The sequence below is a fragment of the Periophthalmus magnuspinnatus genome, chromosome 23 (assembly GCF_009829125.3).
Source record: "Periophthalmus magnuspinnatus isolate fPerMag1 chromosome 23, fPerMag1.2.pri, whole genome shotgun sequence".
Taxonomy (NCBI): domain Eukaryota; kingdom Metazoa; phylum Chordata; class Actinopteri; order Gobiiformes; family Gobiidae; genus Periophthalmus; species Periophthalmus magnuspinnatus.
In genome coordinates this window covers 1,074,629-1,101,382 of record NC_047148.1, presented here as the reverse complement: position 1 = coordinate 1,101,382, position 26,754 = coordinate 1,074,629, and the positions used below count along the sequence as shown (strand labels likewise).

The following is a 26,754-nucleotide window of genomic DNA, read 5'->3' as shown; positions in this document are numbered from 1 at the left end:
TGAGGGGAAAATGTAATCAACAAAATGTACACCCAGTGTGTTTTGTTTTTGTCAGCCTCGTCGTTTCTGAAGCAAGCGTTTGAAGGAGAATACCCGAAACTGCTGAGGCTAGTCAATGATCTGTGGCGTCGCCTTCAGCAGTACAATGGCAGCCTGCAGGGAGTGATGCAGAGTGGCACAGAGCCTGGTCTGGACCTGAGCTCCACCGAGTCAGAGGGACATGACCTCTTCACGTATGCACAACAGGACTACAAGTGAGTGTACAACAGGACTATAAGTAATTTAATACAAAAAAATAAATAAATCATAACAGTTGTACACATATGTGTGCTATATGCAACTGTTTTTCCCAAATGTAAATTTTTGGGTCAGGCACTGTTTTGAAAGACTTTTCCCAATAGAAAATACAATGTAATTTAATTTCAAAATGCATGATTGCTCTGGCTAAGGTCCACACAGAGACCCAAGAAAACAGCGGTAATAGCCTGGACATGTTTATATTCATGTTTATATATTAGCATTTAAACAGTTGATGTGACGTACATGATTCCCGTTGTGATGATGTGTGTGTGCGCAGCCCAGAGAGAGCTCTGAAGGACTGCCTCCAGCAATATGAGGCGGCCTATCTGTCCAAGTCTCTGTCGCGCCTCTTTGACCCCATCAACCTGGTGTTTCCTCTGGGCGGCTACAACCCGCCCTCCACTGAGGAGCTCGACAGCATTGTCCGCACCATCAGCAGGTCAGTCACTGGGAAGATACAAATAGCATTTGGACCATAGCAGGAGTTTTATTTAAACTTAAATTAGTGTTACTGAAAGCTTAAAGAAGGGGTATTATCAAAATTGACTGGAGCTTTCTACCATGTTTTAATCTAAAACATCCCTGAAGAGGTTTTAGATATCATCCATGCATGTTTGAGTAATCTAGTGTCCTCTCCCTGGCTTTAAACTCTTGCTTACGTTTAGCAGTATGAGCCTGCGCCTCATGTACAAGGCTCTGCCCACAAGTAGACATAAAACGGAAGCTCTCTGGAGCACTTCTGCCCATTCTCCTGTTCAGCTATTTACTATATATATATATATATATATATATATATATATATATACATACACACATACACACACAAAAAATATATACAAAAGCAGGTTCCAAAATAATATACTATAGCTTCACAAACCTGATGCAATGTGCAGTAGTTTCATTAGCAGAATGCTCATCAAAATATAGCATTTTCAAAAGAACAAAAGGTAATACCCCTTCTTTAAAACACTTGAGCTTGAGACAAATGTTCTATAGTAGTTACCTCCATGTAACGGGGCTACACATTTCTCTTAATTGTCATAGAACAGTTTGTTAGTGTGAGAGTAATTGAAAGTAAGATGTGTGATTGTTGTTTGCTGACAGTGAGCTGAGTGTGGCCTCAGTTGACCCTCAGTTGTCCCTGTCTGTGGCCAAGAATGCAGCCAAGACGGTCCAGCTCTTCTGTGTCAAGTCCGAGCAGCTGGTGAGTCCGGAGCAGGGCACACTGGAGCTTTGATATTTACTTTATATAGAAAAGAGAACTGCACATGTTTAATATGTGCACTTACTGAACTGAAAATAATCCTTTTATTGAACCATAAATTGCAAATCTAATCACAGTTGCAATGCGTGTCAAAAAAATCACAGTTGGATATTTTTCACAAATCGTTCAGCCCTACAGGTAAGTCATGAGGTCCGAGTTACATTCACTTTCACTTTTACACTCACATAATTTTACCTGTAAATCCTAAATCGCTTTTGATGGTTCAAAAAGCCTGAATATTAGTTTATTTAGATTGTATTAGGTGTAATTTTTGCTTGTTGATCTGTCCTATTGTATAGACTAAAGCATATTTTGTAGTCCCATTTTTAATCAGACCTCCTGAGTTACACATCCTCTCTCATAACTGTGTGTGTGATCCATAGACTGTATATATAAATACAAAATAGTGTAACCCATGTGACCTATATTGCCCCGCCTCCTGTTACTGCACCGGTGAGCTCAATGATATTACCTGGAGCAGCCTGCTCTTCCACTGCTGCTCACTGTGCCTGTCATGCTGGTCTTGCTCTGGAGTTGTGTTTATGGTTTGATTGCTAAATCTGTTTCTACTGTGATTTCATACAAAGCATTCAACCCTCTGCTCAGTGGTCAGGTTTTTGTTTTTTTTCGCCTCTCCCTTTTCTGATGGCAACTTCAACTGTTAGCCTACTGTTATGGCGAGCTAAGAATACACCAGCTTGTGGTAGGAGATCAAACTCTTTCTGTCTTGCTGGATTTAATAACTTCCCTACAAACTTTGAAACTCAGTCTGAAAGGCTTTGCCTTTTCACATACATTCTGTGAGATTCTGTGATCTCATGTGACTGATTCACACGAGTGAAATTAAGTCACTTCTTAATAAAAAAAGGATGCCTTTAAAAGCAGGGGCAAAGTTAGGGCAAAACATGTCCAGAAACTGCTTAAAAGGAAGACTACAAAAACAAAGTGGAGAGCCAGCTGCTGGACAATAACATCAGAGAAATGTGGAAATGTGGAGTTCATCAGGTTCTTCAACAGGTTTGATACAGAAGCCTGTTCTACCTCCTACTTTCCCTTCATCGCAAAAGCTCTGACATCTTCTCCTCTATTAACCCCTCTACCTCCATCATCATCAGAGACACCTTCAAATTCTCCACTCCCATCATCCATCAGTACTCCTCCTCTGTCTCCACCTATCCCTCCTCTGTTCATACAGTTTGCCTGCAACAAATATATTGGTGTTGACGATGCTGTACTATATCTCTTACACAAAGTCTGCTATCACCTGGATGAACCAGGTAATTAATGATTTTTTTAAAAGTGCATTCAACACCATCAGACCAGCTATTCTTACCGAAAAACTTAGGAATCTTTAGGCATGACACACCCGCAATTCAAACCCTCAATTCAAACTATAATCATCAGTGGGGAAGATATTGAAATAGTGTCCACCTATGAATACCTAGTGGTGCATCTGGACAACAAGCTGGACTGGTCCACAAATACAGATGCACTTTATAGCGAAGGTCAAAGCTGGCTATATTTTCCAAGAAAGCTAAGTTCTTTTAATGTAAACAATAAACTGTTGCATCTGTTTTATCATGCGGTAATGGCTGACTTTGTTTTTTATTTTGCAGTCGGCTGGGGGGGCAGTCTCAGAAAAAGAGATCTTAGGAGACTAGAAAAATTAATAGAGAGGTCTGGTTCAATTATAGAAAGTAATTGAGAGACTCTTGTTGAGGTAGTGGAGCAAGGAACACTCAAGGATGCTATGGACCAGCAGACAGTGGACGTCTAAGATCAGTGAGCTGCAGGACAGAATGTCACAAGAACTCCTCCTTCCCAACTGCTATAAGACTGTCTGTTCTGCTAGCGTTAGCAACAAGTTGGATTTACAGCATTGCTAAGCACTCACTCCCTTCTAAGCCAGCAGGGTGGGGCAGGAAACGGCATTATACCTTCAACCCCTTCGCTCTGGATGGACTCTTTGGTTCCAAATATGGAACTTGGCTCCAAATTCGCCCCTATAACTGCTAACCTCTATGAGCTTCATTTGGTTGGGGCTAAATGCTGTGGGTGACGTCACACACGCCTAGTCCACTTCTTTCTACAGGCTATGGTGTGATCTAGTCCTGGTTTAACTGCTGAAGTAACATACAAGTGTTTAAAGGAGACATATTATGTAAAAATCAAGCTTTTAACAATGTTAGATGTTTTCCCATCTCGTTTACTCACTCAACTTTCTCATTTACCTACTCGAGTTTGTATTGAGAGTGATCCATGCATGTTTGTGAACATTATTCTCCTGGATTCAAGGCGCCATTGCTCTGGACATTGTTACTACATTGTTATAACGTTGTTCCCTCATCAAAAACAAGCCTGTAGGGGTTTTTTTTTGTTTTTTTTTTGTTTTTTTAATAAACAAAACAATACACTATAACTTCTCAAACCTGATGCGATGTGCAGTAGTTTCGTAAGCAGGATGCACGCTGGTTGTGTTGTTATAGCGCTCTCAAGTGGGGGTAACTTAGTGCAGGGAGCAAAGGGCAAAGGACTCAAAGAGAGTCAAAAACTTAAGTGAAACTTATTAAAACATGATAATACGCTGCTTTCAGCAAATATTTTCAAAATGATAAAAGGTAGCTTGGTGATCTAAATATGTTATTGGTTAGCAGTTAATACCCCATACTTTTCAACAAAGTGTCAGTACATGAATGTGTTGTCTGTGTGTGTGTAATGCTGGCTCATGTGTGGCAGCTGCACACTGGGCCAGATGCGACGCAGGTGATCAGCCCACTCACTGAGGGCCAGAGGAGGAATGTGGCAGTGGTCAACAGTCTGCAGCAGCTGCACCAGGCTCTCCTAAGGGTGAGATGATTTTATTATTGTTAATGAATAGGACATGCCTCTTTTTACACCCAAACTCTTATACCCCCAAACAGAGGTGGGGAATACTCAGTAACATTTACTTAAGTAGCTTTTTAAAAGAAACTGTACTTTTCAAAGTACTTTTCTAGAAGCACACTTTTACTCCTACTTGAGTAATATTTTAGTTGAAATAATGGTACTCTTACTTGACTAAAAGTCTAGGTTACTCTTCCCACTGTGAATAAGTCTATAAGTGACAAAAGCTTTATGTTGACAATATGAAATGATTTGAACATTTGTGTTTCTTGCACTCCTCCTTCAGATATGATTTTGTTTTTAATGTTTAATGTTTTGTCCAACAAATTACATTCACTTAAAATTAGACATTGTTATAAACAGGAGTTATAAACCTCCTGACACTTACTGCTTCAGTAGTAGTTTTCATAAATACTTGTTTACTCTTACTTTACTTAGAACTCCTGGACCACTGCTTTTGTACTTCTACTTGAGTAATATTATTTATAGTACTCTTACTTGAGTACAATTTACAGTACATTTATTTGCTCCATTTTTTTCTTGATTACTGTTCTATGTCAGTTTACCATACCTCCAGAGAAAAACAAAATAAAACAGATTTCAAATGTCTTGGTTCATTTGAACAGGTATCAATACTAAAAAAGTCACAAGACAGAAATTTACTTTTTCTGAGCAGCTTTAGAATGATCTTGAGCTGTATCAGAACACGTATAAGTTCACACAGACTAGTGTACACCCATGGACTACTGAGGAACCTACCTGGACAACTGAGGTTTTACACAGATATAAGACCACATGGTGAAGAAAAACTATTACTACCAATCAAATTCTATTGTTTAAATAAAGAGTGTTTTTTGCCATCATTGTGGTATCGGAATTGGTATTGAGTATCAAGTCTATTCCTTATATTGAAATGAAGTTTGAAATTTTAGTATCTTGACAACACAGTTAAGTGAGTGTGACATCCATATGTGCAGATCCTCTCTGGTGTGAGCTCCTGTCCAGCTGTTGCTGTGGAGGCCCTCTCTTCATCACTACAGGTATGACTTGCACACCTTTGGATCAAGGCTAGCCAGGGCTTTAGTCTTACTCATTTGACTGAAATAGTATTTTACTTTTTGTCAAATAATTCGCTGTAGCATGGAAAAAGTCACAAATGTCATGCAAAGTTACTCAAGTATTTCTATATCTAGTCCAACCCTTTGCAACCTATGGGAATGCAAGCACTTTCAAAGTAGAGTAATAATTCTTGTTGCTCATAAAAGTGGACAAAATTATCTATCTGCAAACTTAAGCTGTTAATCATATTAAAACTGTTTCCCCTTCTCATTTACGCGACCCTTTGTATTTACAGTGATATTTGCATATTTGAGTAATCTTTATACTCATGTATTCAAGACACCATTGCTCCAGAAAATAATATTTTTCAATACAAAGTATGATAAATGTAGTTTTTCCTTGATTAATTTTTAGCCTTGTTCCTTGGACCTTGAGTTTGTCTGTGGTCTGGTTTGGGCCCCTGTGATAGCTGTGCACCTGTTACTGTATTAAGTCATTACTTGTTAAAAGCTGTGCAGTTAATTTCAGGGGACATTTCGTTTCCTAAATGATTGCATCAAAAACAAACAGTGCCGTACCTTTCAGCTGTGTGTTTGTTATGTGTCCAGAGTGTGCAGGTGCTGATGGACAGTGCAATGCAGCCTCTGCTTCAGTCTGTGAGCGATTCCATCCAGGCCATCCTCCTCACCCTGCACCAGGAGGACTTTTCTGGGTCAGATAATCTCCCTGTCATCACACACCATACACACTGTACCACACTCCTCACCTTTCACCAGGAGGACCACACATACCCACCTCCTCTCCATGCACCAGGAGGACCACATCCACCTCACCCTGCATCAGGAGCACTTCTCTGGGTCCGCACACCACACTGTTACCATACACACATAGATTTTGGCTCTTTTTGCTCAATACTACTACAAAGACATGTCCATGTATATATGAAAATTCATGAGTCTTGACCCCCTGTGATCCCGCCTTTGTGTGCAGAGGGCTGTACAGCACTGACAAGCCTGACGTGCCTTGCTCCCTGTACATGAAGGAGCTGCAGAGCTTCATTTCACGTGTGATGGCTGAATACTTCCAGCATTTCCGTTGTGTCGACTTCATCTATGAGCGCACAGAAGGCATTGCACAAGGTGCCATCCAGATGTTCATCCGCCATGCCAGCTTACTACGCCCTCTGGGGGAGGGTGGCAAGATGAGGCTAGCAGCAGACTTTGCTCAGGTAAACACCCCGCCTTTGGCTGTTGAAGTATGTGTTCTAGTATCAGAGCTTATGGTTCTCAAAAGTATTGATACTCTGTAACTAATAGATGCAACTGATGACAACTGGGATCAAAACTAGACAATGATGTCTATTGATACAAAAATCCCATAAATAAGACACAGAATTTTTATTTTGTGTTGAAAATTAGAATCAGAATCATTTTTATTGTCAGTGAACAAAACTCACAAACAGGAACTTGCAAAGAATAATAATATAAATTAACGGAAACACGGAGTTTAAGCTCCCTCCAAAGATTTTCTATTGGGTTTAGGTCTGGAGACTGGCTAGGCCACTCCAGAACCTTGATATACTTCTTACGGAGCCACTCCTTGGTTATCCTGGCTGTGTGCTTCGGGTCATTGTCATGTTGGAAGACCCAGTCACAATCCATCTTCAATGCTCTAACTGAGGGAAGGAGGTTGTTCCCCAAAATCTCGCAATGCATGGGCCGGTCATCCTCTCCTTAATACAGTGCAGTCGTCCTGTCCCATGTGCAGAAAAACACCCCCAAAGCATGATGTTTTCCACCCCCACAGTAGGGATGGTGTTCTTTGAATGGTACTCATCATTCTTCTTCCTCCAAACACGGCGAGTGGAATTAAGGCCAAAAAGTTCTATTTTGGTCTTTTCAGGTCACTGACCAGCTCCTCCCGTGTAGTTCTGGGTTGAGTCCTCACCTTTCTTAGGATCATTGAGACCCCACGAGGTGAGATCTTGCATGAAGCCCCAGTCCGAGGGAGATTGACAGTCATGTTTAGCTTCTTACATTTTCTAATAATTGCTCCAACAGTGGATCTTTTTTCACCAAGCTGTTTGGCAATTGTCCCGTAGCCCTTTCCAGCCTTGTGGAGGTCTACAATTTTGTCTCTTGTGCATTTTGACAGTTCTTTGGTCTTTGCCATGTTAGTAGTTGGAGTCTTACTGATTGTATGGGGTGGACAGGTGTCTTTATGCAGCTAACGACCTCAAACAGGAGCTTCTAATTTAGGATAATAAGGGGAGTGGAGGTGGACTTTTTAAAGGTGGACTAACAGGTCTTTGAGGGGCAGAATTCAGATACTTATTTGCAGCAGTAACATACAAATAATTTTTTTTTTTAAATCATACAATGTGATTTCCAGATTTTTTTTTTAGATTATGTCTCTCACAGTGGACATGAACCTAAGATGAAAATTTCAGACCCCTCCATGATTTCTAAGTGGGAGAAGTTGCAAAATCACAGGACATTGCCATGGCAACACAATAGCAAATAGAGGTATGTTCTCATTGACCTTTTTGTTCAGTATGGCAATATGGATGTACATGTCAAATTTCAAATATTTGTGACAAAGTCTTTTTTTTTTTGGGTCCCATTCAAAATTTCAAGGGGGCGCTGTAGAGCAATGTATTGTGTCAGCTACATAATATATCAATGTGTTCAGATCATTATTTTGAACAAAAGGTATGTTATTGCTGGGCAATGGAACACTGCATGTCTGAGTTACCCACAATTTATCACTTGAAAAAACTGCATTTTTGTTTAAATGTTGGCCACACCCACATTTTATGACTTGTTTCAAAAAGTTATCAATTATGTTTTTTTCTGCCCGTAGTAAGCCTCCTGGTGGGTAGTTAGCATAGAGCTTTTGTGTAGTGAAATGTCTCTCCACATTGTGTCGCTCTGCTGTTGCCACAGTCGCCCTACAGATGAGACACATGCAGGGTTATTTTACATTAGTAAAATACGTTGTGAAAGTGATCATTTTTTCTACCATGTTTTTGGGGTAAGAAACTGCACTCAGCATCTTCACAATGCTCTCGAGCTGAGCACTGGTTTTGTCACGCACACAATACTGACCTTTGAACTGAGTAGGTCAGAGTTCACCTTAACTTATCTAAACTTCACAAACTGAAACATATTTTTAAAATATTATCATTTTTAAATCTATATAAATACAAGGGTGATTTAAAAAGAAAAAAAAAAGAAAAAGCAATAGAATACAATTTTATTAACCGGCATGTGGGCAACTCATGTGGTCCTTGGGGGCGAACTGGTGCCCGCGGGCCTCATGTTGGTGACCCCTGGTGTGGAGTATCTATTTAGTCCAAAATAACAAAGTCCAGTACTCTGAATCCCATTTATTTCAATGACACATTTATTATGTTACCACGGAAACATAGTTGCAGATAGAGTTATGTTCTCTGTTTTTTGTTCAATGGCCGACTTCCTGTAGGGTTTAGGGTGAGGTCATAATATATTTTTTTACTTGCCTTGACATGTTCTATGGTTGTACCAAATTTCATTTGTCTACGATTAAAAAAGGTCCCTCATTGCCGTAATGTATTTAGATTTTTGAGGTGGCGCTATTGAGTCATTTTGAAATTTACATTTTTTTTGCCCATGAAAATGATACATTTTTCGCCATCCTTGAATTTTGGGTCCAATAAAATTGACTTTTCGTTAACATTCAGGGGGTCAAAAATGGCTTCAATCCGGCCACAAAAATAATAAATAATAATAATGGAAATTTTTTTCACCCATTATGTTTCTCCTAAACCATAAAAGCTACAGTCATGTGACTTTCTCACATTGTGCCCCATCACAAATAAGGCCCCTGTGAATTTTTTCACATCTCCACAAAAAATAAATTTTGAAATTAGAATTTTTTGAATTTGGAATTTTTGAAAATGAAATTTGAAGAGGGCGCTAGAGAGCCATTTCGTGAGATATTGCCATAATTTGCATATCATTGCGTTCAGTTCACAAATGTGCATAAACGCTGTATTAGATTTTTTGCCAACAAAAAATGTGTGAAAGAGAAATATTTTTGGGAAATTTTCCAAAAATTACAATTTTGTTGAAAATTCACCATGACCACACCCAAAGTCATATTTAAAATGTAATTGATAATCTTTAATTGCACATGGTTTTGTGTGTTTTGACCAAATTTGAAGTGTTTGCGATGTAAACTGTGCGAGGAGATGTCCTAAATGCGAGAGAGTGCGCTTTTGTCATTCCGGGGTTTGATCCAATATGGCCGACCTGTACGTTTTAGGGCGGGACCATGATATCATTTTTGTCATGTCCTGTTTTTTTGATGCAAGTTTCAGATTTTTACGTTGACTTTTTTCTGAGTCGGGCTCCCATTGACCCCATGAAAATCAAAGTTTTTGGGGGCGTTTCCGAGTCGTCTTTCTTTTTTTTTTTGGGGGGGGGGGGGGTCTTCGATGACAATTAGAGTTCGTCAAGTTCTAAGTTCTAATTTGATACCGCTCTCTGCCATGTTGGGGCGTGTTTACTACTCGATTTTTGCCATTTTCCAGGCTCTAAACATGGTTTTAATGACTCCCTCGCCGGGACGTTGTCCCAGTCCCGGGCCTAACTATGATGAGATAAAAATAAGGACATGCATTAATAAGATAAAAAGTAGACTTTGATACAAATATACAATAGGACAGAACAACAGTGCAAAAGCTGTCAGTGCAAGTAGGTTAATTACAGTTCTTTAAAGTGACAGGTGTTATAGCATGTTCAGGAGTCTGGCAGTGGGGAAGAAACTGCTCTTGTGGTTTATTTATTTATTTATTTATTTATTTGAAGGACAGTGTGCAGATACATTGAAAAGATGGCTGCACCAGATTTATCAAAATGCTAATTTCCTTCTGTAGTCCTTGGTGTCACAAACATGAAAAACAAAACAATTCACATATAAAAAGTGAAATACAAAAGACAATGTACAAGTGTGCAAAATTTTCAATACATAGTGCAAACTACAAGTTATTAAAGTGCGAGACATATGCAACAGATATCAGAATAAATACGGTGTAGCCGCTATCAGATGATGGTGGATGATGGATGGTGAGAGGTTCTATAGCCTCCTGCCTGAGAGGAGTGGCTCAGATAGTCCAAGGTGAGTAGGGCTAACCTCGTATTTGGCCTATTCGAGTGTTTTAAAACATTCTTGTGGTATTGAATATCAAAATTGAGCTAGAATTTTTTTTAGATGTAATCACATAGACTTGGAATGGTCAATTTTACTTTAAGCCAATACATATTCCATTATGGTCAATAACCAATATCAAAATGTTGAAGAGGGGATATTATTAATGTTATAACATTGTAAACCTAATGTGTGTGCAGATGGAGTTGGCCGTAGCTCCACTGTGCAGACGTGTCTCAGACCTTGGGAAGCCCTACAGAATGCTCAGGTCCTTCAGGTTAGTCCACATGTTATTTTTATTTTGAGCAACTAGCAGCTAAAATATTATTGGATGTATCACTGTTTATTTCTAGGCAAATGTATTTCTAAAGATAATTCTGACACACTTTCTGCAGATACAGGCATTTTTCTAGTGATTTGAAATGACATAAAAAAAATTTAAAAAAACAGCATTGGACACATGAGAACCAGGACACTAGCTGAAATCTATCTACACTGGTTACCAGAGTTATAAAGTCCAGAATGGACCAGTGAGCCCTGTGGAATTTGTAATCCAAATGAGGAGGAGGGAATCATTTCACCATAGAAATCAACAAATGTAACCACAGTTCTATGAATCCCGGATGGGATACTCAGGGAATTATTTAGTGCTTTCAGCTCCTGCCTCTGGCAATCAGTTGGGATGAACTAGAACAGCAGGACTTCTGCTAAAGGAGAGAAAAGAACTAGCAAGAACCATTTGCTAGAACAAGACTACAACTAGGTAAAAAAAAAAGGAAAACAAATTGTGTATGCACTCAACCACAGCTGTCTCACCAAACACAACAATGGAGACATTCACAGAGGTTTACTGAACAAGATTTTGTACTACTGTTCAGTTCAAGAGGAGCAGTGTGGTTTTCGTCCTGGTCGTGGAACACTGGACCAGCTCTATACTCTCCATCGGGTCCTTGAGGGTTCATAGGAGTTTGTCCAACCAGTCCACATGTGTTTTGTGGATCTGGAGAAGGCATTCGACCGTGTCCCTTGTGGTGTCCTTTGGGGGGTGCTCTGGGAGTATGGGGTCCGGGGCTCTTTGCTAAGGGCTGTCCGGTCCCTGTATGACCGGAGCAGGAGCTGTGTTCACATTGCCGGCAGTAAGTCAGACCTGTTCCCGGTGCATGTTGGACTCCACCAGGGCTGCCCTTTGTCACCGGTTCTGTTCATTATATTTATGGACAGAATTTCTAGGCGCAGCCAGGGGCCGGAGGGGGTCTGGTTTGGGAACCACAGAATCTCATCTCTGCTGATTGCAGATGATGTTGTCCTGATGGCTTCTTCGAGCCAGGACCTGCAGCAGGCACTGGGGCGGTTTGCAGCCGAGTGTGAAGCGGCTGGGATGAGAATCAGCTCCTCCAAATCCGAGGCCATAGTTCTCGACCGGAAAAAGGTGGTTTGCTCTCTCCGGGTGGGTGGTGAGTCTCTGCCCCAAGTGGAGGAGTTCAAGTATCTCGGGGTCTTGTTCACGAGTGAGGGAAGGATGGAGCGGGAGATTGACAGGCGGATCGGTGCAGCGTCTGCAGTGATGCGGTCGCTGTATCGGTCCGTTGTGGTGAAGAAGGAGCTGAGCCCAAAGGCAAAGCTCTCGATTTACCGGTCAATCTACGTTCCTACCCTCACCTATGGTCATGAGCTCTGGGTAATGACCGAAAGGACAAGATCGCGGATAGAAGCGGCCGAAATGGGTTTCCACCGTAGAGTGGCTTGGCGCACCCTTAGGGATAGGGTGAGGAGCTCGGTCACACGGGAGGAGCTCGGAGTAGAGCCGCTGCTCCTACACGTTGAGAGGAACCAGTTGAGGTGGCTCGGGCATCTGCTCAGGATGCCTCCCTAGGGAGGTGTTCTGGGCATGTCCCACCGGGAGGAGGCCCCGGGGAAGACCCAGGACACGCTGGAGGGACTATGTCTCTCGGCTGGCCTGGGAACGCCTTGGGGTCCCACCGGAGGAGCTGGAGGACGTGTCCGGAGTGGGGGAAGTCTGGGAGTCCCTGCTTAGACTGCTGCCCCCGCGACCCGGCCCCGGATAAGCGGAAGAAAATGGATAGATGTTCAGTTGAGGCTAAAAATGGCTGTTAACTTTAAAACTACCACCTGATGACATCACAAGGTGGAACAGAGCATTGTGAGCTTTGGAGATAAACAGACTAATGCAGAGTTACTCAGATATGTGTGAATGAAACAAAACACATCTCTGGATATATTTTTGAGAAGAAAGAACATTATAACATAGCTTAAAGCTCACAGGAGCCAAGTTTTGCATTATATAGGACCTTTGAAGAGTGAGTCACAAAATACAACAGTTGTACACTAAAGCTGATATTAAAATAATTACACTCTAAATGGATGTCCCAGCAAGTAACAGCTGTTTGTTTCTTTGTCCACGCTCCAGGCCACTGCTGTTCCAGGCTTCAGAGCTGGTGGCATCTAACCCGGCCGTGGGAGAGCTCATCCCCTACAGCACAGTGCTGCACTTCCTTTTCTCCAGGGGGCCCCCAGAGCTGAAGGCCCCCCACCAGGTGTGTACTCCCCAAGCTCCTCCAATCCTCTGGTCCTGCAGTCCAATGTCCCAATTCTCTTCACATATATCAGGGGAGAAGCAGCATATCTCCAATTGGCTCTCTCCTCTCAGTAGTCATGATTGACAGCTCACATTAAAGGAACTGTTGATTTAACAATTGTAATACTGATTTATTCTTAATTACAAACAAATTGGACATAATGACCAAGTTGTTTGTAATTGTTATAATTTGGTGTTTTGGTCCTCAAGGCAATATCTAATCAGTCTGAGCTTTCACAGGATGCATGATCTGTCCATATTCCTTACTTTTAAGTCATTCAGTATCTTAGCTGATCCTAGTACTGCACTTTTCTGGACTGAGATGTCTGATGTTTTTCCTGGGATTTGCTGTAGCCACACAGTGCTCCGATGACAACGGGCACTATTGATGCCTTTACCGTCCTAGCCTTCTCCAGCTCTTCTTTGAACCTGTTAGGCGTGTTCTATCGAAAATGACGACTGGATTCGATCAGTTCAAATCTCAAAAATGTATTCCCCTGACAGTTACAATCCTAATACAGAGCTCTGGGGTCAAAAGCGCTGTCCCTAACAGCCTACGTTTGCAGGACTTAAGTCAGGCGCACCAACTGCCGGCCTTTTCCTTGACCCAGAGGTAAAATACAACATGAATATGCAAATATTATGTTGAGTGGGTTGATGCCTTGGTTCCTCCTTCCAGCCTCGCTCACCTCTCTTGGACATCTCCGACTGCACCGGTCTGTTTTTTGGCCTTGAGTCTCCTCCAGCTGCCTTATCTCTGTAAAGGAGTTTCTGCAAAGCACCCAACTGCTTCCCATAATTCAGAACACACAATGTAGCCTTTAAAGGGGACTATTATAATGAATGAATGGTTTCAGTGTTAAAGTATTAAACCAGTGCTCAAAATGTAGTACAAAAATGGTTCAAAAGGATCCAACATTCAAAGGATATATGAATTCAGTGTTTATATATATATATATATATGGCTGGGCCCTGTCCTGTCTGTATCTGCTGTAACAGATCATAAACCTTTTTTTTTCTGTAATTCACCGAGCTTCGCAAATGGATTACTTTTCATCTAGAACTGTAATTTTTCCACAACAAGTGAATTCTGGAGGTTCTGAACTTTCACATGAGGCATGACCTGTCCCTGTACTGAGAATGAGAAAAACTTGTGTGTCCTTCTTCAGGTTAAGGCAAAGGCGACCCAGATCCAGTTATTGTAGTACCTTTTTAAAACTGTCCGAGCACAGGCTACATACAGTTACTTTAAAGGAGACATAATATTCAAAATGTTCTAATGGTTTTCCCTCATTATAAGTTTACTCAGAGTAGTGTATTGAGTGATTCTTGCATGTTTAACTAATCCTGAACTGTCCTGCATTCAAGACTTGACTGCAGGACAAACTGGAAATAACCCTATCCTTTTCTTTGATGAATCCAGGAGACTGGATTTGAATTAAATCATTAAGTCAACTCAAGTTATGTTTTTCAGCTGCATATAGTCCTACTTTTTTGAGATCTGTTTTAGTCTTGGCCTGGTTCAAACCTACCAAGACCTGCTTAAAAACCTGGACCTGCTTCCATCCCACATAGACCTGGTTTATTCCTCTACTTCTGAAATGGCTCTGGGTGTGAACGCCATTCTGGTGCTTTGGTTGACTGGCCTTCTTGTTGACAGAGGGCAGACTGGTCCATCGCACGATATGCAAAGTGGCTCGATGACCACCCGTTGGAAAGAGATCGCCTCACGCTTATTCGGTGAGTCAGTCCATTCTGTTGGGAGCGGCATGTGCAAAAACAAACAAGTTATCAAATCTCAATTTCTGCTTTGATTGGCAGTGACCCAAATAATAGTAGTTTCTTTAGTGGGATGCATGCTGAGTGTTTTATGAGGCAAAGGGAAGGAGCACTTAGAGCATCAAAATTAAAACCACAACTTATAAAACATAATACGTTGCTTGCAGAGCATTTTCAAATGATAAAAGGTAACATGGTAGTCTAAGTATGTAATGTGTTAGCAGTTAATGCCAAATGGAAATAACTTTATGTAACCAGGAAAGTCCCATATATTTTGATTTTTTTATTGAAATGGAAATATCTTTGTAATCCCTCAGTCTTTGTAGTTCCATTGCAAAAGAGAAATAAAATCTGTCAACTGGACAAAACGTTGTAGGAGTGAAGACGTTTCACTGCTCATCAAAAGCCGCTTCTTCAGTTCTGGTCAGATTACTGGTGGACACTGCCTTATATCTACCTGAAGGGAGAAGCTAACTATACTGAAACTCAAAACATCTATTGTATACAGTTTCTGTTTGTAGGCTACGTCTATTGTGCAACCCTAAGTGTGCACTATGCCTGAGTCCTACTTAGGGCTCATTAATGGCTTGAATGACTACGCTAAGTAGGACTCAGGCACAGTGCACAATAAACCTAGCCTACAAACAGAAACTGTATATAATAGATATTTTTAGTTTCAGTGTATTAAGCTCCTCCCTTCAGGTAAATAAAAGGCAGTATCCAACACTAATTTGGCCAGAACTGAAGAAGCGACTTGAATGAGCAGCGAAACGGCTTCACTCTTACAAAGTTTTGATTTTTTTTCTTTTGCGATGGTTAAATTTAAATATTCACCATTAGCAAAACCCTACCCTAACTATATTAGTAACTGGGACAATTGTTTGTTGGTTAAATGCCAGTGTGTGTGAGTACAGTGCTCTTCGGTACAGTATAAATCTGTCAATTACTTTATAAGCATCAGCTCATCCTAAATGTGACGGTAATATGCCATGTGTTTGTGCAGGGCCAGTCTGGAGGCCTATGTCCAGTTGGTGAGAGCCCGGCAGGGGAAAGAGTTTGCCCCCATCTACCCCATCATGCTCCAGCTGCTGCAGCGGGCCAGCGCAACACCCGATCCCAGAGCCTGACCAACCCACCTCTGAACACAAGAACTGGGTTCTTAAAGTGCATTTGACAACAAAAATTCATACATTTTTCTAATTACTTGGTTTGGTGGGATAGTACATGCGCTAAATATTCATCATAGTTTTACATGACTCAAGTGTCAGTTTGTCAGGATAAGTAGAAAACTAAAATTTGGAAAATACAGGACATAGTGGTGAGTTGTAAAACAGACTCACTCTGCATTTTAAATGGAGTTGATGAGAGTCAATTTACACACAAGGAAGGCATTTTTCTGACTGTTTAAGCATTCAATAAAATGTGCAATTTTTTATCAAATCATGATTTGTGTAAATTAGACATGTAGCCCCGTTTTCATAACTGTTACCTCGCAACCGTAATGCAATTACCCACTGGTGGTTTTCAGATTCTAGAATGTGACGGCATACTCACAGATGGAGTGCAAGAGCAGGATCCTCCTATTAATTACATTGTACTTTGCCATAAAATATCCAAAAGGTAAGTGCACAAATGTTGAACCTGATGGGTCTAGTTAATAGAAACCTTGGACTGACTGTATTACAGCAAAAATCTGCATTTAAACTATTAATGTTAGCTATTCCCATCTGTATTAAACATTGGCCTATAGAATGTTGCGATGTCATCTGAATCCCAGCAATGTCATATCTGCTGCCCATATCCAACCAGAAAGTACAATATAATCTTCAGAATTACACCACTAGAAAAGACTAGGCAAGACTCTGTGTTAAAATATCTGTAATCACTCAGCCGTCCAGGTCTCATCCATAGCAAAAGAAAAATTAAATCTGTCAACTAGACAAAACGTAGGAGTGAAGACGTTTCGCAGCTCATCTAAGCTGCTTCTTCAGTTGTGGTCAGAATACTGGCGGACACTGCCTTATATCCATCTGAAGGGAGGAGCTATCTACACTGAAACTCAAAACAACTATTATTAAGCTGTAAACAGTTTGTTTGTAGGCTAGGTCTATTGCGCTACACTGTGTGCACTGTGCACTGACTTAGTCATTCAAGCTCCCAGTGAGTGATTTCACACCTATTAGCGTCCTGGCTAGCCCTATTGTTTTCTTTGTTCTGTTTTGCTTTGGGTCTGAGCATGGAGTTGTAGATAAGGAATAGATGATGTCTTAGGCCCCCATTCCTGTTCAAGGAAGGATCATCTTTCCTAACAAAAAAATGCTTCTTTAACTTCCCTCTCAAACCATTTCTTTTCTTTGGCTAAAATCTGTACCTCACTATCTTCCAAGGAGTGGTTAGTGGCTTTAAGATTGAAATGTATGGCGGACTGGGGTCTTGAAGAGCTCTCATGACAGTGTTTTAACTATGTTTTAGGGAAATGAGTACCGGTAGTCATAGGGTGAAATAAATTTCTGAAAAATGTACGGCAAAGAATTTATTTACAAAGAACATTAAATGCAGACACAGCAGCAGTTGTACAGTTGATTGAGGGGAGGGGGTGGGGGAACTTTAGATGGGCCATTTCCACTGGTTTGGGGGTGGCTCCTCCACCAGTGGCTCCCAGGCCTTCCACTCACTCATCTTCCTGGACAGGTTCAGCTCACACTCCGCCTGCACAATAATGATTTGACTCAGTCACAAATGTTCAACAAACAATGAAAAGGCCATTTTCTGATCCGTTATGTTGCTTCCTCATCAAAAACATAACTAGACCTTTGTTTCATTCACACATGTTTAACTCACAAATCCTGCACATTTAGGCTGTGTTCTTCTTGCAAACAGAAAACACTCTCCTCCGTCTCCTTCCACCTTGTGATGTCATATCATAATACAAGAAGAGCTCCCATTTGTTTTTAATCTTCATACACCTTCATTGGAATCAATTGAATACTTTCCATACAAAACAACATCTCCATGGAGACAAGCAGACCTCCCACTGAACAATCCATAGTGCACCTTTAAAGCCACAGTGGATTCATTTAGGATGGTCTCTGAGGAAGAATAGGAGCCCATATTTTTTTTGTAAACGATGGAGCAATACTTCTAATCAGCTAGTTATACATTACAGTTTATTGCAGTTTACTTGGGATGTTTTGTTCCTCACCTGAAAAATGACCTCCTCGATCTGACCACAGCTGATCTTCTGCTCCAGCTTCTCAATGTCCGGCTCCTGCAGAACACTTTCAATCATCTGTTTGTCTACTGTTATACTGCTTTCTAAAAGCACAAGTTCACCTATACCAGGGGTCGGCAACCTTTAACACCCAAAGAGCCATTTGGAACCAGTTTCCATGAAAAAGAAAACACTGGGAGCCACAAATACTTCTTGACTTCTTCTAAAATGAAGTTAACACTGTATATATTGTTTTTCTTTTTCCCTTTACTCTTTGAATAAACAACTATAGTATTTGCAACATATCTGTATAAATATTTATTTTACCTGGTTAATGGGACTTCTGTTCCTGAACCTCTGCGCATAGCGTCTGCAAATCTGGGACTGTAGGCTGTCGCCTGTGAGGCGTGGGTGGTGTTTGTTTTTAACATAGTTCATGGTGTAGAATAGCTGCTCACATATCTGACTTTCTACACAATTTCATTCTTGTTTTTTAAAGTCCGCGAATAGGTGTTCTGAAATCTTAATGAATGACTTTCATATATTCTCTGTCTGTGAACGGCTTCCCATGCCTGACTCTTTCCTGAGCGGCCACAAAACTTGCATATGTAGTTAAATTTGCAGACTTCATCCACTTCTTGAATAGATTTTTGCTTTCCGCATTAGTTCTGAAATAGCTTTTTTTCTCTTCATCATCTGGATATTTTTCAGCAAAGGCTGTGTGTTTATTTTGGAAATGTCTTGGGATAAATGCACAGCGTTTTGGCGGGTGCATGCTGCATGTGGCTCCAGAGCCGTGGGTTACCGACCCCTGACCAATACTGTTCTACTGTCCTACATGAACACAACCCATATGCGAGTAGAGGATACATCAAAATCACACACTGGTTTTAAAATTGTGTTACAAAATAAATTGATTACATCCATTGAGGACTGAGTTAATCCTGGCATCAAGTGTGGAGATTGAATTTACCGTTTTGACATGGTGCAGTCTGTTGTTGACCAGCTGTTCCGTGTACTTCCTGTAGGCAGCGTCTTTTGGTATGGTTTGCAGTGAGGCTAGGATCTTGGAGTACAGTATCCTGAGCCGCTGGATCCGCACAACAGAAGCAGTCAGAAAACAAAGAGCAGTCTGATAAGATTTGGTGATCCAAGAAATAAAGTAACTGCACTTCTGGCCGTTTCCTGGTCAGTTCAGAGCAAATACATTTAACAAAAATAAATAAAACTAGAGTTGGTGGCAGTTCTCAGTTACATTTATTTGAGTAACTTTTTGAAGAAATTGTACTTCTCAGAGCACCATACCTTTACTTAACTAGTTTTGGTGTCTCTTCCCACTGTGAATAAGTAACAAATGACAAAAGTTTCACATTGACAATATTTGTGTTTCTTGCACCACTCCTTCAGATATGATTTAGTTTGTCTCATTTTTGTGTCTGTCTTTTGAAAATATCTTTTGGGCATCATTTTACGTTTTGTCCTTCCAATTACATTTTGCCAGACAGTTACATTTTAAAAGTAACTTTAAAAAAAGTTACAATTACTCTTGCTTAGGAACTACTACTTATGTAAAAGTAGTAGTTCCCAAGTACTTTTTTAAACTTCATCATTTCTTGGACCACTTCTTTGTACTTAATATTACTTTAAAGTAACATTACTCTCACTTGCAGTACAATTTTTGGCTACTGTACACATCTCTGAAAACCAACCAAACAAATTGAAAAAAAGTACAACTTTTTCCTATATATTCTACTGCATCCATGCAGTCTGGGTAATGACAGCTCTTATTGTACAGACTGTTTTGTGTACAAACAGTCATTACATTATATTACAAACACTCCAGGAAGCCGCCAGTGATACTACAGATTTTAATCTGTTTATTTGAATTTTACTACCCTAAAACCAAGATGGTAACCAAGATGGCGCAACGTACGGTCGCCCTGGTGATTTGGTGCGCTGTGTGTTTTTTGTTTTTGTGTGTTTGTCCTGTGTTCGCGTGCTCTTATACCCGTGAAGAGCTCTTATCCATCAGAACTACCACTCCTGTTGATCTACTGTCAGTCTTTTTAGTACCTGCAGTAGATTTTGTTCACTCTTTGGCCAAAAGAGTGAGACGCCGAAGACGAGGAAAGTGGGCAGGGGCCTTGGTGCGCCTTCGGAGACGTGGCGCTCGCACGCCCTTACCTGGGATTTTCCTCTCTAACGTTCGCTCACTCAGCAACAAGACGGACGAACTGGCGCTGCTGATGAGGAGAAACAAGGACACGGAGACATGGCTCAATGAGCGTATCCCGGACTGCACGCTTCATCTGGAGGGATTCCAGCTCCTTTCTACATCAACAACGCCTGGTGTACGGATGTGACTGTGATCTCCCAACACTGCTCTCCCGCTGTGGAATATCTTTTCGTTAACTGTAGGCCTTTCTACTCTCCACCTGAGTTCACTTCATTCATTCTGGCCGCTGTTTACATCCCTCCGTGCGCGGACACGCACGAGGCCCAGCGCGTGCTCGCGGAGTAGATTCTGAATGTGGAGAGAACCTTCCTGGACTCTTTACTGATCATCCTGGGGGATTTCAATAAGGGAAATCTGAGCCAGGAACTGCCCAAGTACAGTTTATTAAATGCCCGACGAGAGAGCAGAAGACGCTGGATCACTGTTACACAACGGTCAGTGGAGCCTACAGAGCCTACAGAGCCTACAGAGTCTACAGAGCCTACAGAGCCTACAGAGCCTACAGAGCTGTGCCCCGCGCTGCTCTGGGATTCTCTGATCACGTCATGGTTCACCTCATCCCTGCTTACAAACAACGGCTGAAACTCTCCAAACCTGCTGTGAGGACTTCTAAGAAGTGGACCAGTGAGGCTGTGGAGGAGCTTCACACGTGTTTGGACACTACAGACTGGGATGTGTTCAAGGCCACAGACAGTTTGGATGAGTACACAGACACTGTGACGTCATACATTCAGTTCTGTGAGGACAGCATCATTCCATCATGCACCAGGGTGACTTTTAACAACGACAAACCCTGGTTCACACCCAGACTGAGACATCTGAGGAGGGAAAAGGAGATGCTTGCTTAGACAAATCACCAACTACAGGCCCAAAGCCCCTCCCGCCGTGGACAACAAACAACTAACAGAAAAGTTAAACAGCTTTTATGCGAGGTTTGAAGTTTCACACCCCTCCCCCTCCTCCCTCACCATCATGGACATTACCTCCAAACCCACCTTGGACCCCCCCTCCTCCCCCACTGCCCTCACAGCTTTGGAGCAGGATGTGACTAAACTTTTCAGGAAGCAGAACCCCCGTAAGGCCACATCTGGTCGATGGTGTCTCTCCTTCCACCCTTAGACACTGTGCTGAGGAACTGGCTCCTGTCTTTACGGACATTTTTAACACCTCCCTGGAGTCATGTCACGTCCCGGCCTGCTTCAAGCTGTCCACCATCGTCCCTGTCCCCAAGAAGCCCAGGATCACTGGACTTAATGACTACAGACCTGTGGTGCTGACGTCTGTAGTCATGAAGTCATTTGAGCGCCTGGTCCTGCACCACCTCAAGTCTCTCACCTCCCCCCTCCTGGACCCTCTGCAGTTTGCCTACAGAGCCAATCGGTCTGTAGACGACGCCATTAACCTGGCCCTTCACTTCATCCTCCAGCATCTGAACTCCCTGGGAACCTACGCTAGGATCCTGTTTGTGGACTTCAGCTCTGCATTCAACACCATCCTCCCTGCTCTGCTCCAGGACAAGCTCGCTCAGCTCAACGTGCCTGACTCCACCTGCAGGTGGATCACTGACTTCCTGACAAGACAGGAGACAGCGCGTACGGCTGGGGAAGAATGTCTCGAACACTCGGACTATCAGCACAGGATCTCCACAGGGCTGTGTACTTTCTCCCCTGCTCTTCTCCCTGTACACCAACTGCTGCACCTCCAGCCACGACTCCGTCATCTCGGACGGCGATGAGTCTGCCTACAGGAGGGAGGTGGACCGGCTGGTGTCCTGGTGCAGCAGCAACAACCTGGAGCTTAACGCCCAGAAGACAGTGGAGATGATCATGGACTTCAGGAAAGTCACAGCCCCCCTGCCTCCCCTCACCCTGACGGACTCCCCCATCACCACTGTGGACTCTTTCCACTTCCTGGGCACCTGCATCACCCAGGATCTCAAGTGGGAGCCGACCATCAGCTCCCACATCAAAAAAGCCCAGCAGAGGATGTTCCACCTGCGGCAGCTGAAGAAACGGTGGTGCAGTTTTACATGGCCATCATTGAGTCCATCCTCACCTCCTCCATCACTGTGTGGTTCGCTGGGGCCACTGCCAGGGACCGACAGAGACTGCAGCGCATTGTGCGCTCTGCTGAGAAGGTGATTGGCTGCAGCCTTCCATCTATACAGGACCTGTACGTCTCCAGGCCTCGGGGGCGAGCAGGCCGTATAGCAGTTGACACTTCTCACCCTGGACATGGACTATTTAAGCCACTTTCCTCTGGCAGGAGGCTACAGTCCATTGGGACCAGAACCTCTCGCCATAAGAACAGTTTCTTCCCCTCTGCCGTTTGTCTCATGAACACTTTATAATATTTGCACAAAACTGGACACTTTATAACACCGGTCACTTTAATAAGTCATGTTTGCACTGTTGTTCTGATGCTGCTGTTGTATGTATTTTTTCTACCTTTAAGTATTTTATTTTATTTTTAAGCATATCTTTTTTTTTACTTCGTGCATGCCCTTATTTGTATTTGTATTTATTCAGTGTGTTTTATGTTGCACTTTATCACCAAAATAAGTTCCTAGTTTGTGAACTGTGTTCACAAACGATGGCAATAAAAGGATTCTGATTCTGATTCTAAAATAGCCAGGAATTACTTTTAAAAAGTAGATCAAATTTAAGACTGTAGTGTGGGGCAGTTTCCAATCAGTTAAAGTCTATACAATTTTACAGACGTACCTCATGTGGATTCTGGGACACTGCGAGGCCGACCAGGCCGGTGGTCTGAGGAAAACACAGAAACCGAGAAGTTAGTATCGGACAGGACTATCAGTTTCTTTTCACTCACGGGTCACTGCTGCTATGCACATGTCCCCGTGCCTGTGACAGGTTAGGCAAGATGTTTAGTCAAAATATCATATTATGCTTTAGTGAAATGAGTAACATAGTTACTAGGGCAAGTAATTGTAAACTGTACGTTCAGTCCTAACAAGTTAATTACCAAAAAGTAATCTAATTACAGTAATCTATTAATTTGTAACTAGTTACTGCCCAACACTGCATTCCGATATAGCACAATAGCAAAAGACAATTCCGTAACTGTTACCTGCAACCATAATGTTAACGTGTACTATTCTTCTAAACGGTCTCTTAATTGATGTAATATAATAATTTACCACAGATAGTGTCTCATTAATTACACTTATAAAGAACTGTGAGAAGTGGGAAACTAATTATTGTATTTATTATGTTTTGGACAGGGCAATAAGAATATCCACACAAAATGTGTACAAATGTGAAATGTTTTTGTTTACTCTTGTAGTCTCTGGTCTACAGTCTACACTTCCACCTGCACATGAGGAATGCCATGGTGAAAAAGGGAATAATCATTTCACTAGGGATGCACCAATACCGATAACCTAATGGAAACAGGGAATATTGCTGGACCACCTCGATTATCGATCCCATGATATCAGATGAGCCGATATCCTGATTGGGCCTTTAATTTGATGTAATAAAACCATTTACAGGTAGGGCGTCTCATAATGTTCACACTTTTATTAAAAGCTGGTCTGTAGTTACTTGCTGGATAAATAAAAATTACATTTGTAATAAGTCAACTGTGTTTTTTGGGGGAAAGGCCATGCTCTGTCCCTACACTGGTATGGGTTCATCGGGAGATGCTTAAAGTCAAGTATCAATATCGGTATCGGAGCTGAAAAGGCTGGATCACCTTTGTCGTCCTTACACGTTATTACTTATCGTTTCATTTGGACAGGCCCAGTGAGGTTTTAGACAGATCAGAACCATAAACCAGGTCGACGTAACTGCATTATCATACTTTAACAGAACAGTTTACAATGTCCTCGATGTCCATTATAAACGTGTAAATGTTAAGGACTAAACGCTGCTTATGAAAGACACAAATGCAACTACAGAAGTGAACAGAACCAGGACAACGAGACCCAGGACTGCGCGCCCCGGACCGGCTACGTTTCATTTCCACACAGAGCACCGCTGGGCGGCCGTGTGTCTGAGAAAACGTGCTAAAACTGCGTAAAAATGCGTGAATGTGCAGAGTGACCGCTGTTACCTTCTTGAGCACGCCCGCCATCTTGTCCTCTGCAGCGGCAGCTCGTTCTTGTTGTTATGGTTCATTTCCGTCAGACTGGTTAGTGCACTGCTGCCCTCCACTGGTCAGGAGGTTTCTTGTTGATTTAAACTAAACACTAAAGCTGCTCTTCCCTAAATTCTGTAGTAAACCCCAGTTTGTATTAGGAAACGAGCCCTCCCCTTGGGGGAAGCACCATGTCCTAATATTGTCCTCAAAGAAAAGTTATTAAGTCCTAACTTAGACAACCCACTGAACATGTCTCTTCTCTGAGCACTATATACTGGACAGTGCAACATGTACCACAGTGTCACAAACTCCACACTCACAACAACCATCATCATGTTTCCCAATGAGAAACAGCCCACGAGCCAACCCCACAGTGGCCTAATCGGAGGCGTGTTAAATGTCATCCTGGCGTGAGAGAACGGGCCTAGAAGTGTCATTAACTGTTGAAACAATGTTATTCATCTGTCTCCCTTTTGTTTCACCATCCCACTTTTGCTGCCACTGCTTTTTAATACTGGCCTGTATAACTGAACGACACTCCATCGTACCAAGAGGTACTCTGAGTTGTGCATTTCTGCCTTCTTTAGATTAGCCTTAGCAAGACATCATTTCACTCAACACCAACATGAGCTGGAACCCATAAAAACCCTCATCAAAACCAGCTCACTCAAGCTTATACACCATTATTAAAATTTAATTCACCACGTCAGGACGTCCCTTACTTTCTTCACCCTCTTCCAAGGCCATCAGCGCTGACAGTGAATCAGTGCAAATGACTGAACTTTTAACTCCTACTTCCTCCAGCCACCACAATGCCCAAAGAATTGCAATCAGTTCAGCAGAAAAAATAGAAATATCATCTGGGAGCCAGTGACTTTGTTGAATACAGAACTGGGGAACCCAGAAGCCAAACCCCACTTTACTATGCTCAGGGTGTCTAGATCCATCTGTGTATATTTGGGTGACCCACTCCCACTGGTTCCTGAGAGAAACTGTCACATAGGGCGCCAGATTTCCCTTGCATCCACTTTTGGCTAGCTTCTTTATTGACAGATCAATATCAGGCTCATGCCACAGCCACGGTGGAATCACAGGCCAGTGCACCGGAGCCACAATTTCACTGCTTTTAACTCCAAGTTCCCTAAAACCTCCCTTTACATGTCGTAAAAAGCTGTATTTATTAATTCTGCTTGCACTCTGACTAAACTCCCAGCTTTCCTCTAGCACTCGGGTGGACAGCAGTGATTTTTCAGCCCCTTTTAGTTTCACTAAACAATTGAAAGCCAATTTTGGCAGCTGATTGTTCTGCAGTGGGCTAAGGCTGTTCAGGCGTCTCTGCACAACTTTATTTAGGCCGGTGTTATGCCATGAAACTGCCCCCAGCCCAAAGTCCTGACTAGTTTAAGAGGAGGTAATACACTTCTATGAGGAATTAACTGCCAACACGTAACATATTTAGATCACAATGGTACCTTTTATTGTTTTGAAAATGCTATATTCGCTGAAAACAATGTATAAGGATTTTATAAGTTTCCTACAATCAGCGTGCATACTGCTAGTAAAACTACTGCACATGGCATCAGGCTTTTCCAAATCTTCCAGGAGTGTTTGCACTGACCCATCACCAGATAATGGTATTATCACAAATGGAATGAAAAAGAAGGAATATCAAAATAATTTTACAGAAAATCAACAAACTATAAACAAAACTGAGAAAATAACCAATTTATTTAATTTTTTTTTTGTAAATGCGGGATCTACCTTAGCCAATTAAATTGTCCAACCCGTGAATACTGATTGATTAGATGAAAAAATCAATTTTTCAATACATGTGTATGCAAAAATGAAATGAATGAAATTGTTAGTACACTCAAGAATAGGAGGTCCACAGATTGTTCCAATATAAATATGTTACTGATAAAATAAATTATTAACTATATAGTTACCCCTGTCACATCTATCTGTAAAATGTCTTTTTCAACTGGTATTTTCCTAAGTAAAATGAAAACAGCAAACATTATACCAACTTTTAAAAGTGAAGACAAGCATCACTTTACAAATTATAAGCCAATCTCATTACTGCAACAATTTTCTAAAATCCTTGAAAAAAAACATTTGTTAAAAGACTTGAT

General features: G+C 41.8%; 2 protein-coding genes across 2 annotated transcripts in view; one reads left to right on the top strand and one right to left on the bottom strand.

Moving 5' to 3' along the window:
* cog5 (component of oligomeric golgi complex 5) overlaps positions 1-16,505 on the top strand; it is a 28,653-nt gene extending 12,148 nt beyond the window's left edge. The window contains exons 12-22 of the mRNA XM_033989521.2: positions 56-254; positions 578-739; positions 1,405-1,504; positions 4,301-4,411; positions 5,425-5,487; positions 6,115-6,218; positions 6,497-6,734; positions 10,897-10,973; positions 13,125-13,251; positions 14,953-15,032; positions 16,075-16,505. Coding sequence (XP_033845412.1) covers positions 56-254; positions 578-739; positions 1,405-1,504; positions 4,301-4,411; positions 5,425-5,487; positions 6,115-6,218; positions 6,497-6,734; positions 10,897-10,973; positions 13,125-13,251; positions 14,953-15,032; positions 16,075-16,198 — 1,385 coding nt within the window. The 3' untranslated portion in view covers positions 16,199-16,505. The remainder of the gene's footprint in view (positions 1-55; positions 255-577; positions 740-1,404; positions 1,505-4,300; positions 4,412-5,424; positions 5,488-6,114; positions 6,219-6,496; positions 6,735-10,896; positions 10,974-13,124; positions 13,252-14,952; positions 15,033-16,074) is intronic.
* Positions 16,506-17,597: 1,092 nt separating this feature from the next.
* On the bottom strand, positions 17,598-24,640 carry ndufa5 (NADH:ubiquinone oxidoreductase subunit A5). Its single transcript, XM_033989522.2, has 5 exons — positions 24,596-24,640; positions 23,242-23,286; positions 19,256-19,372; positions 18,274-18,339; positions 17,598-17,780 (listed from the first exon to the last, which is right to left on the bottom strand). Exons 1-5 carry the CDS (start codon positions 24,614-24,616, stop codon positions 17,679-17,681), a joined length of 351 nt encoding a protein of 116 aa, XP_033845413.1. The 5' UTR covers positions 24,617-24,640; the 3' UTR covers positions 17,598-17,678.
* Between the last annotated feature and the right edge of the window lie 2,114 nt (positions 24,641-26,754).